This window comes from Dromiciops gliroides, chromosome 3 (assembly GCF_019393635.1).
Source record: "Dromiciops gliroides isolate mDroGli1 chromosome 3, mDroGli1.pri, whole genome shotgun sequence".
Classification (NCBI taxonomy): Eukaryota; Metazoa; Chordata; class Mammalia; order Microbiotheria; family Microbiotheriidae; genus Dromiciops; species Dromiciops gliroides.
Window position 1 is genome coordinate 656,133,396 of NC_057863.1, and position 12,134 is coordinate 656,145,529.

The 12,134-nt window shown below is 39.2% G+C and overlaps 1 protein-coding gene across 1 annotated transcript in view; it reads left to right on the top strand.

Annotated features, from left to right (window-relative positions):
- The first annotated feature begins 7,153 nt into the window (after positions 1–7,153).
- Positions 7,154–12,134, top strand: part of LOC122748332 (vomeronasal type-2 receptor 26-like) — a 43,357-nt gene continuing 38,376 nt past the window's right edge. The window contains exon 1 of the mRNA XM_043993991.1: positions 7,154–7,335. Within this exon, the coding sequence (XP_043849926.1) occupies positions 7,157–7,335 (179 nt within the window). The 5' untranslated portion in view covers positions 7,154–7,156. The remainder of the gene's footprint in view (positions 7,336–12,134) is intronic.

The following is a 12,134-nucleotide window of genomic DNA, read 5'->3' on the forward strand; positions in this document are numbered from 1 at the left end:
AGGATGGAGGGAAATATACCGCAATCATAAATGTGAAGGGGATGAAGTCACCAATAAAAGAAGAGGGATAGGGAAGAAGAGAGAATGGATCAGAAAGCAGAATACTATAACAGTTGTTTATCTAAAACACCCTTGAAACACAAAGATTCACAAATAGTTAAAATAAGAAGCTGCAGGAAAATCTATGCTTCCATTGAATTTTTTTTTTTAAAGAAAGGGTAGCAATCATTTCAGATAAGGTGACAGCAAATCCAGACATGACAAAAAGAAATGAGCAAGGAACAACATTATGCTTAAAGGCCCCATAGAGAAATACTTAACCCTAATAACATGTCATATAAATTACTAAGGGAAAAATTAATTGAATTAGAGGAAGAAATAATAAAACTTAATAGTGGGAAACCAGAACTAAACAAATCTGACCAAATGATGAACAAAAAAGAAGGTAATGAAATGACTAGAATTCTAGAAAAAGTAGAGATAATAGATTGCTAGCAATTATTGAGTTGGAAGAGAAAGAAATTTAATTATTTCTCATGCATTTGGTGTACTCGGGACCTTTATTTTTTGGGGGCAGGGCAATGAGGGTTAAGTGACTTACCCAAGGTCACAAGCTAGTAAGTGTCAAGTGTCTGAGGCTGGATTTGAACTCAGGTCCTCCTGAATCCAGGGCTGGTGCTCTAGCCACTGTACCATCTAGCTGCTCCCTACCCAGGACCTTTATAAAAAAATTATCAGAAGGGAAGCTGGATGGCGTAGTGGATAAAGCACCGACCCTGTATTCAGGAGGACCTGAGTTCAAATCTAGCCTCAGACACTTGACACTAGGTGTGTGACCCTGGGAAAGTCACTTAACCCTCATTGTTCTTCAAAACAAACAAATACATACATACATAAATACATAAATAATTTATCAGACCATGTATTGAGGCATAAAACTCTCACAAAAATGGAGAAATAACAAACACAAAATTAGTAATTAAAATGCAAAAATTCAATAAATAGTCTTTAAAGAATTAAAAAGCAATTGTAGGTCAAGTAACATAATTATAAAGAATTTGTAAATCAAAGAATAAAATTACAGAAAATTAGAAAATTTCGTGAAAGAAAATGTCAGCAATGAGACAAAATTTCAAAATACCAAAACTTTTGAGATGCACCTACAGTAGTTCTGTTGGGGGGAAATTCATATCTCTAAATGCTTTCCTCAACCAAAGAGAGAAATAACAATTCAGTGGATTAGGTATGCAATTAAAAAAACTTCAACAAATAAAAAATCCCCAATTAAATAAAAAGTGGAAATTCTGAAAATTAAAGAGATTAATAAAATTGAAACAAAAAGAAACATTGAATTGATAAAATAGGAGTTGTTTTTGAAGAAACTAGAAATAAACTATAAGCTAACTTGATATATTTAAAAGAAAAAATGAAACGAAGTTGTCCATATCAAAAATTAAAAAGAACTCACAACAATTTTACAGGAAGTAAAGGAAATCATCAGAAACTATGTCCCTGGACAGCTAGATGGCACAGTGGATAAAACACCAGCCCTGGATTCAGGAGGACCTGAGTTCAAATATGGACTCAGACACTTGACACTTACTAGCTATGTGACCTTGGGCAAATCACTTAACTCCCATTGCCCTGCAAAAAATAAAAAAATAAATAAAGAAAAGAAACCATTTCCCCCAATTATATGCTAATAAAACTGATAACTTAGAGGAAATAGATGAATACTCACAAAAATATAAAAGCCTTAGTTGAACAAAAAAAGAAATAGATTATTTATTTGTAAATGAGAGAAATGTTATATGTAATGGAAAATAGAAGCCCTTTCCATAAAATCAGAAGTAAATTAAGGGTACCCATTGTCACCACTACTATTTAACATTGTACTATAAATGCTAGGTATAGAAATGATAAAAAAAAGGGGCAGCTAGGTGGTGCAGTGGATAAAGCACCAGCCCTGGATTCAGGACTACCTGAGTTCAAATCTGACCTCAGACACTTAACACTTACTAGCTGTGTGACCCTGGGCAAGTCACTTAACCCCAATTGCCTCACTAAAAAAAAAAAAAGAAATTGTAAAAGAAAAAGAAAGTGAGGGAATAAGTATAGGCAAAGAAGAAACAGAAATTATCACATTTGAAGATAATGTAATGGCATACTTAGAGTGCCTTAAAGAGTCAACTAAAGTTAGTTGAAATAATTAATAATTTCAGCACACCTGCAGGCTGCAAGATCAATCTACATAAATCATCAACATTCCTATATATAACCAACAAAACTCAATCGGGAGAGTGGATTTTAAGTTTGAAGCTTATTATCCACCTAGGTGTGTTTGCTGTGAATGATTTAGAACTTAATTGCCTAAGTGAATTAGAGGCTCAGTCATGAAAAGGAATCGGAATAGACCATGAATTTGTAAGCTCTTGGCAGGATGAGAAAATGTCTGTACATTTTGGAAATTTCTACGTTGATGAAGGAAAGACTATAGAATTAGTCATTTTAATGTAATTGGAACAATAAAGCCCTAATTTTTGTTACATATCAAAATATCTAATGTAGATAAATAAAATATAGATAGATAAAAGTATACAATTTAGTAGCATATTGCAGAAAAATGTAAGGAAACTTTAGATTTCATTTAGATACCAAGAGAATGGGAAGATTTGCAGGTCAGAAAATTTGTGAACTTGGCTTGTAGAAATTCTTGTTTCCTCCTCAGAAAGTTAAAACTAGTTTGGGTTTTCATTGCATTAGATTGGTCCCTCAATTTAATGTAATACAATGCAAAAACTGGTAGATAAATGATTTTTCCATGTAAGATTAATTAAGAAATGCATTCTCCTGGATTAATATCATTGGCTTAGCAAAATGTTTCATTGTGGGTCTGTTTTATGTGTGTTTTTTTTTGTTTGTTTTGTTTTGTTTGTTTTATTTGTTTGTTTTGCGGGGCAATGAGGGTTAAGTGACTTGCCCAGGGTCACACAGCTAGTAAGTATCAAGTGTCTGAGGCTGGATTTGAACTCAGGAACTCCTGAATCCAGGGCCAGTGCTTTAGCCACTGTGCCACCTAGCTGCCCCTGTGGGTCTGTTTTAAATCTATGGTGCTGTTTTATGTTGTTAGTGCTATGCTTGTTTTTCCCATTGTAATGTTTAGAAACATTGTATAAGAAATGCCATTATTTTATAGCTTTGAACTTTTACTTTTTGGAGACCTCTACAGAGTATCCTTCTGGTTAAAGGTTGTCTTTCATATTCAGATAGGTATGCTGTGGTTGGTCAAAGCTAAGTTGTTACCTTTTGAAGTTTCATTGACTGAGATTTTGCCACACTCTAAATTTCTTTCTTTTTAAAAATTGGATAAACATTTTTATTTATAGTTTTGCATTCCAATTTTTATCCCTCTTTCTCTCTTTTCCCTCCCCCCTCCCTGAGGCAGCAAATAATCAGATATGGGTTATACATGTATGATTATGTAAAACATTACCATATTTGTCATTCTGTACAAGAAAACTTGCTTAAAAGAAAAAAAAAGAAAGTGAAAAATGGCATGCTTCAGTCTGTTCTGTCAATATCAGTTCTTTCTTTGGAGAAGAATAGTATGTTTCGTCAATAATCTTTTGGGATTGTCTTGGATCATTGTATTGTTGAGAATAGTCAAGTCATTCACAGTTCTTCTTCAAACAATATTGCTGTCTCTGTGCACAATGTTCACTTGGTTCTGCTGACTTCACTATATGTAATTTCATATATTATAATTTCATATATTGGACATCACATCCCTCTGGTAACTCCTGTGGTGGCACTGGTGCCAAACTGTATTGGCTCTGCCTCTCCTTTGGATCCACCAATGTCGTGGAGAGGGAAAACTTGCTGCATGGGCAACAGCTTGTTTTCCATATTGATCTGCCCAGGCCAGCACCCTGGAGAGGACACTCCAGCTCCTCCTCATAGGGTAGATACAACATGGGATGTGGCAGTTACCAGTTAGAAGTCACTCAGGAGTTGTGGCTCCCGTATCGGACTGCACAGCCACACTGTGGACTGTGGCTCTTCAAGGCGCTGATCCATGGTCATCCACGACTGGTGGAGGCCTACCTACCTCCCTATACATGTCTTTCCAGGCCTTTCTGAAATCATCCTGCTTGTCATTTCTTATAGTATAATAATATTCCATCACCAACATATACCACAGTTTGTTTAGCTATTCCCCAATTGATGGGCATTCCTTTGATTTTCAATTCTTAGCCACCACAAAAAGAGCAGCTATAAATATTTTTGTACAAATAGGTCTTTTTCTCTTTTTGGGGATGTCTTTGGGATATAAACCTAGCAGTTTTATTGCTGGACCAAAGGGTATGTCCAGTTCTATAATCCTTTAGGCATAGTTCCAAATTTCTTGACCGTGGCAAAATTTTGTTGTTTGGTCATTTTTCAGTGGTGTTGTACTCTTTGTGACCACATTTGGGGTTTTCTTGGCAAAGAAACTAGAGTGGTTTGCTATTTCCTTCTCCAGCTCATTTTACAAATAAAGAAATTGAGGTAAATAAGGTTGTAACCTGCCCAGGGTCACACAGCTGGTGTCTGAGACCAGATTTGACTCAGGAAGAAAAGTCTTCCTGACTCCAGGCTTGGCACTCTATCCACTATGGTGCCACCTAGCTGCCCTCATAAGATTTACTCTGTGAATCAAAAAAAAAAAAAAGAGAATGGAGACTGCTTGGAGAGGGTATGTAAATGGGAGTCTTTTGCAATTTCCATCCTTAGATTAGAGAAAAACCCTACTGAGAACTAAGTTTTCACAAACTCTCTCAGAGTTAGCACACCTGGGGCCATCTAGTATAACTTATTTATTATTATTATTATTATTTTGGTTAGGGAATTGGGGTTAAGTGACTTGCCCAGGGTCACATAGCTAGTAAGTCTTAAGTGTCTGAGGCCGGATTTGAACTCAGGTCTTCCTGACTCCAGGGCCACTGCCCTATCCACTGTGCCACCTAGCTGCCCCTATTTCTTTAAAGTAATAAACATTTTTATTTATAGTTTTGGATTCCAATTTTTATCCCTCCTTTCCTCCCTCCCCTGACTCTTCCCTGAGGTGGTAAACAATCATATATAGTTTATACTTCTATTTTTTATACATAAGTGTTCACAGGCTTATGGTTATGTAAACATGACCATATTTGTCATTTTGTTTTTTATTTTTTTATTTTTTATTTTTATTTATTTATTTATTTTTTAAGTGAGGCAATTGGGGTTAAGTGACTTGCCCAGGGTCACACAGCTAGTAAGTGTTAAGTGTCTGAGGCCGCATTTGAACCCAGTTACTCCTGACTCCAGGGCCGGTGCTCTATCCACTGCGCCACCTAGCCGCCCCATATTTGTCATTTTGTACAAGGAAACTTGAATAAAAGAAAAAAAATGAGAGAAAATGAAAAAGCGCCTGCTTCAGTCTGTGTTCCATCAATATCAGATCTCTCTTTGGAGGTGGAGGCATCATCTAGTCCAACCTAAACTGGGAAAAGAATTACTGTCTCCACCTCCCAATAATGGTTATCCAACATCCGGATGGAGACTTCCAAGGAGAAGGTACTCACTACCACCTGAAGTAGACAGCACCACAATGTTTACAAAGGGTTTTTTCTTCTCTGCTTCCTGCTTAAATTGTCTTCATTAGCACTTTTTTCCATTTGTCCTAGTTCAATTATTTGTGACTAAGCAGCGTAAACTGAATTCTTCTTTCATGTGATTATCCTTCCAATACTTGTATTGAATGGCTATGTCCACCCAAGTCCTCCCCAGGCTCAGCATCCCTATTTGGGGCAGTTGATCCTCATGAAGAAAAAGCTTGAGGTCCTTGGGCATCCTGACTGGCCACTGGACATTCAAACTTATTATTATCTTCTTACATTGTGGCTCCTAGAAACCTGAGAATCACTGAATTTCAGAGTTGAAAGTTACCTCAGTAGCCACTGGACTTAGCCCGATAACCATTCAATCTGCCGGGCACTGGGCAGGTGCTGGGAACACAAAGGAAGAAATGAAGCAGTCAAGAAGTACAAGCTTACTAGGTGCCAGATGTGTTGTCAAGCACAATCACAATCCTCTCCTTTCAGGAGCACACATACTAAAATGGGAGACATGAGAACAAATAGGTTGATAGAACATATATACAGAGCAACTGAAATGTACTGAAGGGACTGAGATTGGAAGATACTAGCAGTGACATGCTTAGGAGTGGGGACCAGGAAAGGCTGACTAGAATAGTTCAATCAATAGGCATTGACTAAATGTCTACTGTGAACAGGCTGTGGACTAAATGCTGGGGAGAAAAAGACCAAATGAAACTCTGTCATAAAGAATCCTCCATTCCATCAGGGATAGTGACATTGACCCCCAAGAGTAGTCAGGAATTGGGCAAACCCAAGGGAAGACTCCTTGGGTCAGTGTGTGGTCCAGGCAGCAGTGTGAGAGAGCTTGGGCCCAGTGTGAGGACCCTATTCATGGAAAAGCCTTGAAGAGCATTTTTTCCAGGCCCTGATGCAGGAAGATGTCTGTTGCCCAGCTCATGGAAGGTTAGTGGCTAGGTTTGGGGGGCAGGCAGTCCCACTGTCATTCTCCCCCCTTCTCACTAAGTCTGGGCTGGTCACACCTGATCCAACTCCCATTTCCCCCTGAGCCTTGGAATTCTGACTGCACATAAGTTTCCAAGGCTCAGCAAGTGTCCTTGAGGCAACAGGTTGCCTGATTATCATAAGGATTTGCCGGGAAGGGGAAGGAAGATGTCTAATCATAATTGTCTTTGGGTTTTCCCTTGGAGGCTGAGATGCAGGTGCAGAACCCCAGGCAGGGATGCTCCCTAGAGCTTGCCCTTGACACATGCACTTTCATCAAGTAGGGACCATACCCCTTCCCATCTTTCCCAAGCTTATAAATGGCACCTGGTTTCCGCAGTTTGACTTCTGCACAGGAATGGAACTTCTGTCCAGTGTCAGAGACAGCCCAGTGTCTGTCCAGAGAAAGCACCCATCAGATAAAGAATACTTTCCCCCTTAAAGTATGAGTTAAAAAGTGGCTTTGGTTGCCTTGACTGTTCACAGGCTTGGAATTTGCGGCAATGCTCAGGACACAGGCTTCAGTGTTCATTCTGATGGCTCTATTCTTACCTTCTTTATTCAAGAAAGAAAACTTCCCCTGCTTTGAGCAAATCAAGCCACGAGTCCACAGAAACGGAGACCTGCTTGTTGGGGGGTTTTTCCCCTTGTATTTAATGGCAGTGAAGGATTTCACAGGAGCTGAGAACCCCTACAAGGCTTGTAATCCACACCAGTAAGTGGAGAGTTGCCTGAACTCTTCTCTTAGGAAAGAGATGAGCAAGTCTGAGTATTCAGCCCCTGGTTCCGACTTTTCCTATTCTCTTGTCTATGACAGCTCTTTTATCTTTTTCATCCTTTTGTCTCTTCTTAAAATCTATAGACAAGAAAAACCCTTTCACTCACTTAGGACTTAGGACCTAGGGCCTAGGAGGGGCTCCCTCATTGCCACTTGTATCTTCCCTGTGGCTGCTGAAGTCCCAGAAACAGGAAGGACTTGTCCTTTATCTCATTGTCTTGGACAAGGTCCAGCTGTCTTCCCTGCAGTGACTGTGATGCTATCTGTGATAGAAAGGATAAAGGAAAGTCCTAAGGCACTCCATACACAAGCAGGAGGCTATCTGGCACTAGAATCAGCAGCTTTCCCTTTTCCAGTGCTGGACATAGAGGAAGGAAGATGTGGGTTCAAATCCAGCCTCAGGGACTTGCTCTGTGTGTTTAAGAGCAACAGTAATAATGATGAGGACAATAATAGATTTTATATAGCACTTTAAGTTTTGCAGTGTCCTTTATGATCGCTTAACTTTACTGAGCCCATTTCTTCATGGGAAAATGGGAATAATATTAGTGCTTATCTCCTAAGGGATTGTGACCATCAAATGGCATAATGTATATAAAGGTTTTTTTGTCACCTTAAGGTATCATGAAAACATCAATTTAAAAATAATTTTTTTTTTCATTCTGTGAACAGGATATTTGGTATGGGCACCCATCCCAGGCAATGAGCACTTGTGCCACATCATTGGATACAACCAAATAATGAAATCCTTTATTTTCCTGTTAGCAAACCTGCCCAGAAAAATGGTCAACACAGAATTTCTCCCATTTATCCCTAGGTGTGTGTGTGTGTGTGTGTGTGTGTGTGCGTGCGTGCGCGCACGCCTGTATTCTAAGCATTCCTTGTGGGGCAGGGATCCTGCTTATTATCATTATTATGCACATTTCACAGATAGGGAAATTGAGCCTCCAAGAGAGCCTGGACAGGAAGGTTTTCTGAGACTAAGACCAATGCCCTTCCTAGGCATGCTTAACAAAGACTGAATGAATGCAGCCTTTGATAACAGGCGAAGGTGAGAAACAGTTATGTGCTTTCTTTCACTTAAGAAGATCAAAGGAAGGTGGCTTCTCTCCCAAATCATTAGACAATGCTGTGTGCAGAGTCCTCCACTGATGAGGAGGGGTTCATTGCCCCATCAGATTCTTCTTTGAGCCCCATGGCACTTTTAAAGATAGGCTGGGGGGACACAACCAAGGTAACTAGGCTCCTGCCACTAGTCTTGTCATTTGTGCTCCCTAAATGAGCTCCCCAAATAGATTTCTCCCCAAGAGTCCCCCCAGAGTCACACCAATGGAAGCATCAAGGATGGATAGACAAACTCTATGCTGAAGAAATGTCCTGGCTCAAAAATCCGAGGTCCTGCGTCCAAAATCTGCCTCTGATCCTCATTAGCTTGGTGATTTTGAGCAAGCATTTAAGCTTGCTGGCCTCAATTTCCTCATCAGAGAGGAAGAAATGGAGTGAGTGGATAGGATGCTGGAATTGGAGTCAGGAAGACCTGAGTTCAAATTATGTTCTGCATATTTCTGAGTTGTGTTATCCTGGGCATGTCACTAACCCTTTCTTAGCTTCAGCTTCCTGCTCTGTAAAATAGTGTCTCACTCCCAGGGATGTTGTGAAGATCAAGTAAGAAATGATGTACAACATGCTGGATGGGCCACATACGCTCTTGGTGTTATGATTAAATGAACGGCTCAGAGGAGATGGCCTCTTAGGTCTTTTCTACCTTTGGCTTCATGATGTTGTTTCTGAAATCTGTAATTGAACTTTTAGAGGCTTCAAGAGCTTTGTGCTTTCTCTTTGTGTGAACTTGCAACTTGGCATAGAATCACCTTACCTGCTTCAGCTGGGCTGGTCGTCTGGTGCCTGACTTTTTCTCTGGATCTTGTTCTACTTCATGCTGATGGTGTGGGCACTGGTTGGAAGCTTTGTGTCAGAGGTAAATAGTGCCTGCCTGCTCTGTCCCTGATGGGAAAAGGCAGGATGACAGAGCAGGTACTGAACTTCTGTGAAAACACATTTAACTGAGCAGTCGCCATGCACTTTCTCAGAAAGATGAGGTTAAGTTAAAAAAAAAGGTCTTGAATCCCTCTCTGGGGCAACCCTTCCCATGCCAGTTTCACTGATGGTACTCAGACATGACTTTGGGTTCCAGTTGTATGCATGCGTGTGTGTGTGTGTGTGTGTGTGTGTGCTGAGAGGAATCAGCCTTCATTGGAAAATGATGAATAATTGGTCTAGAATGTTATTTCTTTTTCTTCATGTTTTTAAAATTTATTTATTTATTCAGAACTTTCCCCAAGTTACATGTTAAAAAACCCCCAATTTTTTCAAACTCTGTGTTCCAAATTTTCTTCCTTCCTCCATCCTAGCCCCTCCCTAAGAAATCAAGCAACTCAATATAAGTTATACATTTGCAGTCATCTACATGTTATTTCAATGAAATAAGGAACTTATGGTGGGAAAATTCTTCACTGATGCCAAGCTGCAACTCTGTATTTAGTGAGTTTTCTGGGGCTCTGCAAATCTATGTTCCTGACAACAGAAACATACACACACACACACATACATACACACACACACACACACACACACACACACACACACATATAAAACGGCCAACTAAGTACTGCTGTGGACAGAATGCTGTGATTAGAGTCAGGAAAACCTGAGTTCCAGTCTGTCCTCAAGCACACAATAGCTGGTGACTATGAGCAAGTCACTTAACTTCTGTTTGCCTCTGTTTCCTCTTCTGAAAATGAGGATCATCAAAGCACTTACCTTTTTATATTGTTCAAGATAAAATGAGTTAATAGTGAAACGTGCTCAGCCCATTGCCTAGCACAAAAGTGCTTTATAAATGTTGGCTATTATTGTTATTATTATTTCATTATTAGTACTATGTGCCAGACATTGTGTTAGATACACAGGAAACAAACTAGTCTCTGCCCAAGGACCTGAGGGGTGGGTGGTGGGTGGGAAGGATGCTATGTATCCAAAGATAAGTAAATTCAAGATATATGATAATTAAACAAAAAAGCAAAGGGGAGGAGTCTGCCAACTGGAATCATCAAGAAAGAACTGTTGTAGGAGGAGGCATGTTAGAAGATCTTGCAAGGGAGTGAGAGGTTCCAAGAGGCTGAGGTGAAGAGGGAGAAAAACTCAGGCATGATTTACAAAGGTGCAGAATGTCATGTGATGGGGAAAAAATCAGGAGGCAAGTTTGTTCAATGCAATTTGCATTGGCTAGAGAAATCATTTGTGCCCAGATTGCAAGGGACTTTCAATGTTAAACAGAGGGATTTGTTTTTTACTTTAGAGGCAATGGTAAATTAGTGAAGCTTCTTGAATAGAGAAGTGAGATGGACACAAGTCTCCTTTATGAAGGATGGATCTGAGAGGGGAATGAATAAATGCAAGGAGATCGCCTCAGAGACTATTATGGTATTCTAGGCAAGAGCTTATAAAATCTTGCACTAGAGAAGTTGTGGCATGAATGATCAAAAAGGGATCACATCCAGGTTGGTTGAGGAAATAGAATCAATTTGACAACTCATTCAATGGGTAAGAGTGAATATCAAGAGTAGTGTATGATATTTGGGACATAAACCTGAGTGACTAGAAGAATGGTGGTATCTGCAAAAGAACCATTAACAGTAAACATATAGCAAGGGTTGAAGGTTGGCCAATTAATGTGTGGCCTGTATGGGGCGAGAGGAGGTTCACCTTAAGTAGCCCCTCAACTTGGTTGTTCAGTCATTTTCAGTCATGTCTGACTCTCCTTGACTCCATTTGAGGTTTTCTTGGCAAAGATACTTGAGCAAATTGCAATTTTCTTCTCATTTTACAGATGAGGAAACTGAAGCAAACAAAGTTAAGTGACTAGTTCAGGGTCACACAGCTAGTAAGTGTCCGAGACCAGATTTGAACTCAGGAAGATGTCTTCCTGACTTAAGGTCTGTGATTCCATCCACTGTTTCACCGAGCGAGCTTCGTTACTTCATTTGGTACCTTAAATAACTCTCAGAATCCTGAGTTTTAAGGTAATTCAAAGGTGTGACTGAAATTATAGCCTTTTCCTCATTAATTATATAATCAAATATAAGTCCCCAACCCAGCTTAAATATTATTTATTTTATTTATATTTATATATAACTTTTATAAAGTAAACTAGTGAAATTTCTCCAAAATGTTAGTTAATCTCTCTATCTCCCCTCTCTCTGTACTTAATATATATGCATATATGTACATTATACATATATAATATAGAATCTCAAAATCTTCATCTCCTAGGCTTAAAAATATCAAAGTTACTGCCTATATTATTTACTAACAGGTACAATAAAACAAAATTATAAAAAATCATTTACATTATCTCAGGAATCATCACAGCCAAAGGCACATTTGCTGCAATTGTTTTCTCCTTAGTTCTGGAAATACAGTCCCACCATTCAGCTTTCTCAGGAGAGTAGCTAACTTTTTTTTTTTTAATTAAAAAAATTTTTTTTTTTTTTTAGTGAAGCAATTGGGGTTAAGTGACTTGCCCAGGGCCACACAGCTAGTAAGTGTTAAATGTCTGAGGCTGGATTTGAACTCAGGTACTCTTGACTCCAGGGCCAGTGCTCTAACCACTGCACCACCTAGCTGCCCCGAGAGTAGCTAACTTGAAAAAATCTCTATAAAAATATTTCCTCACA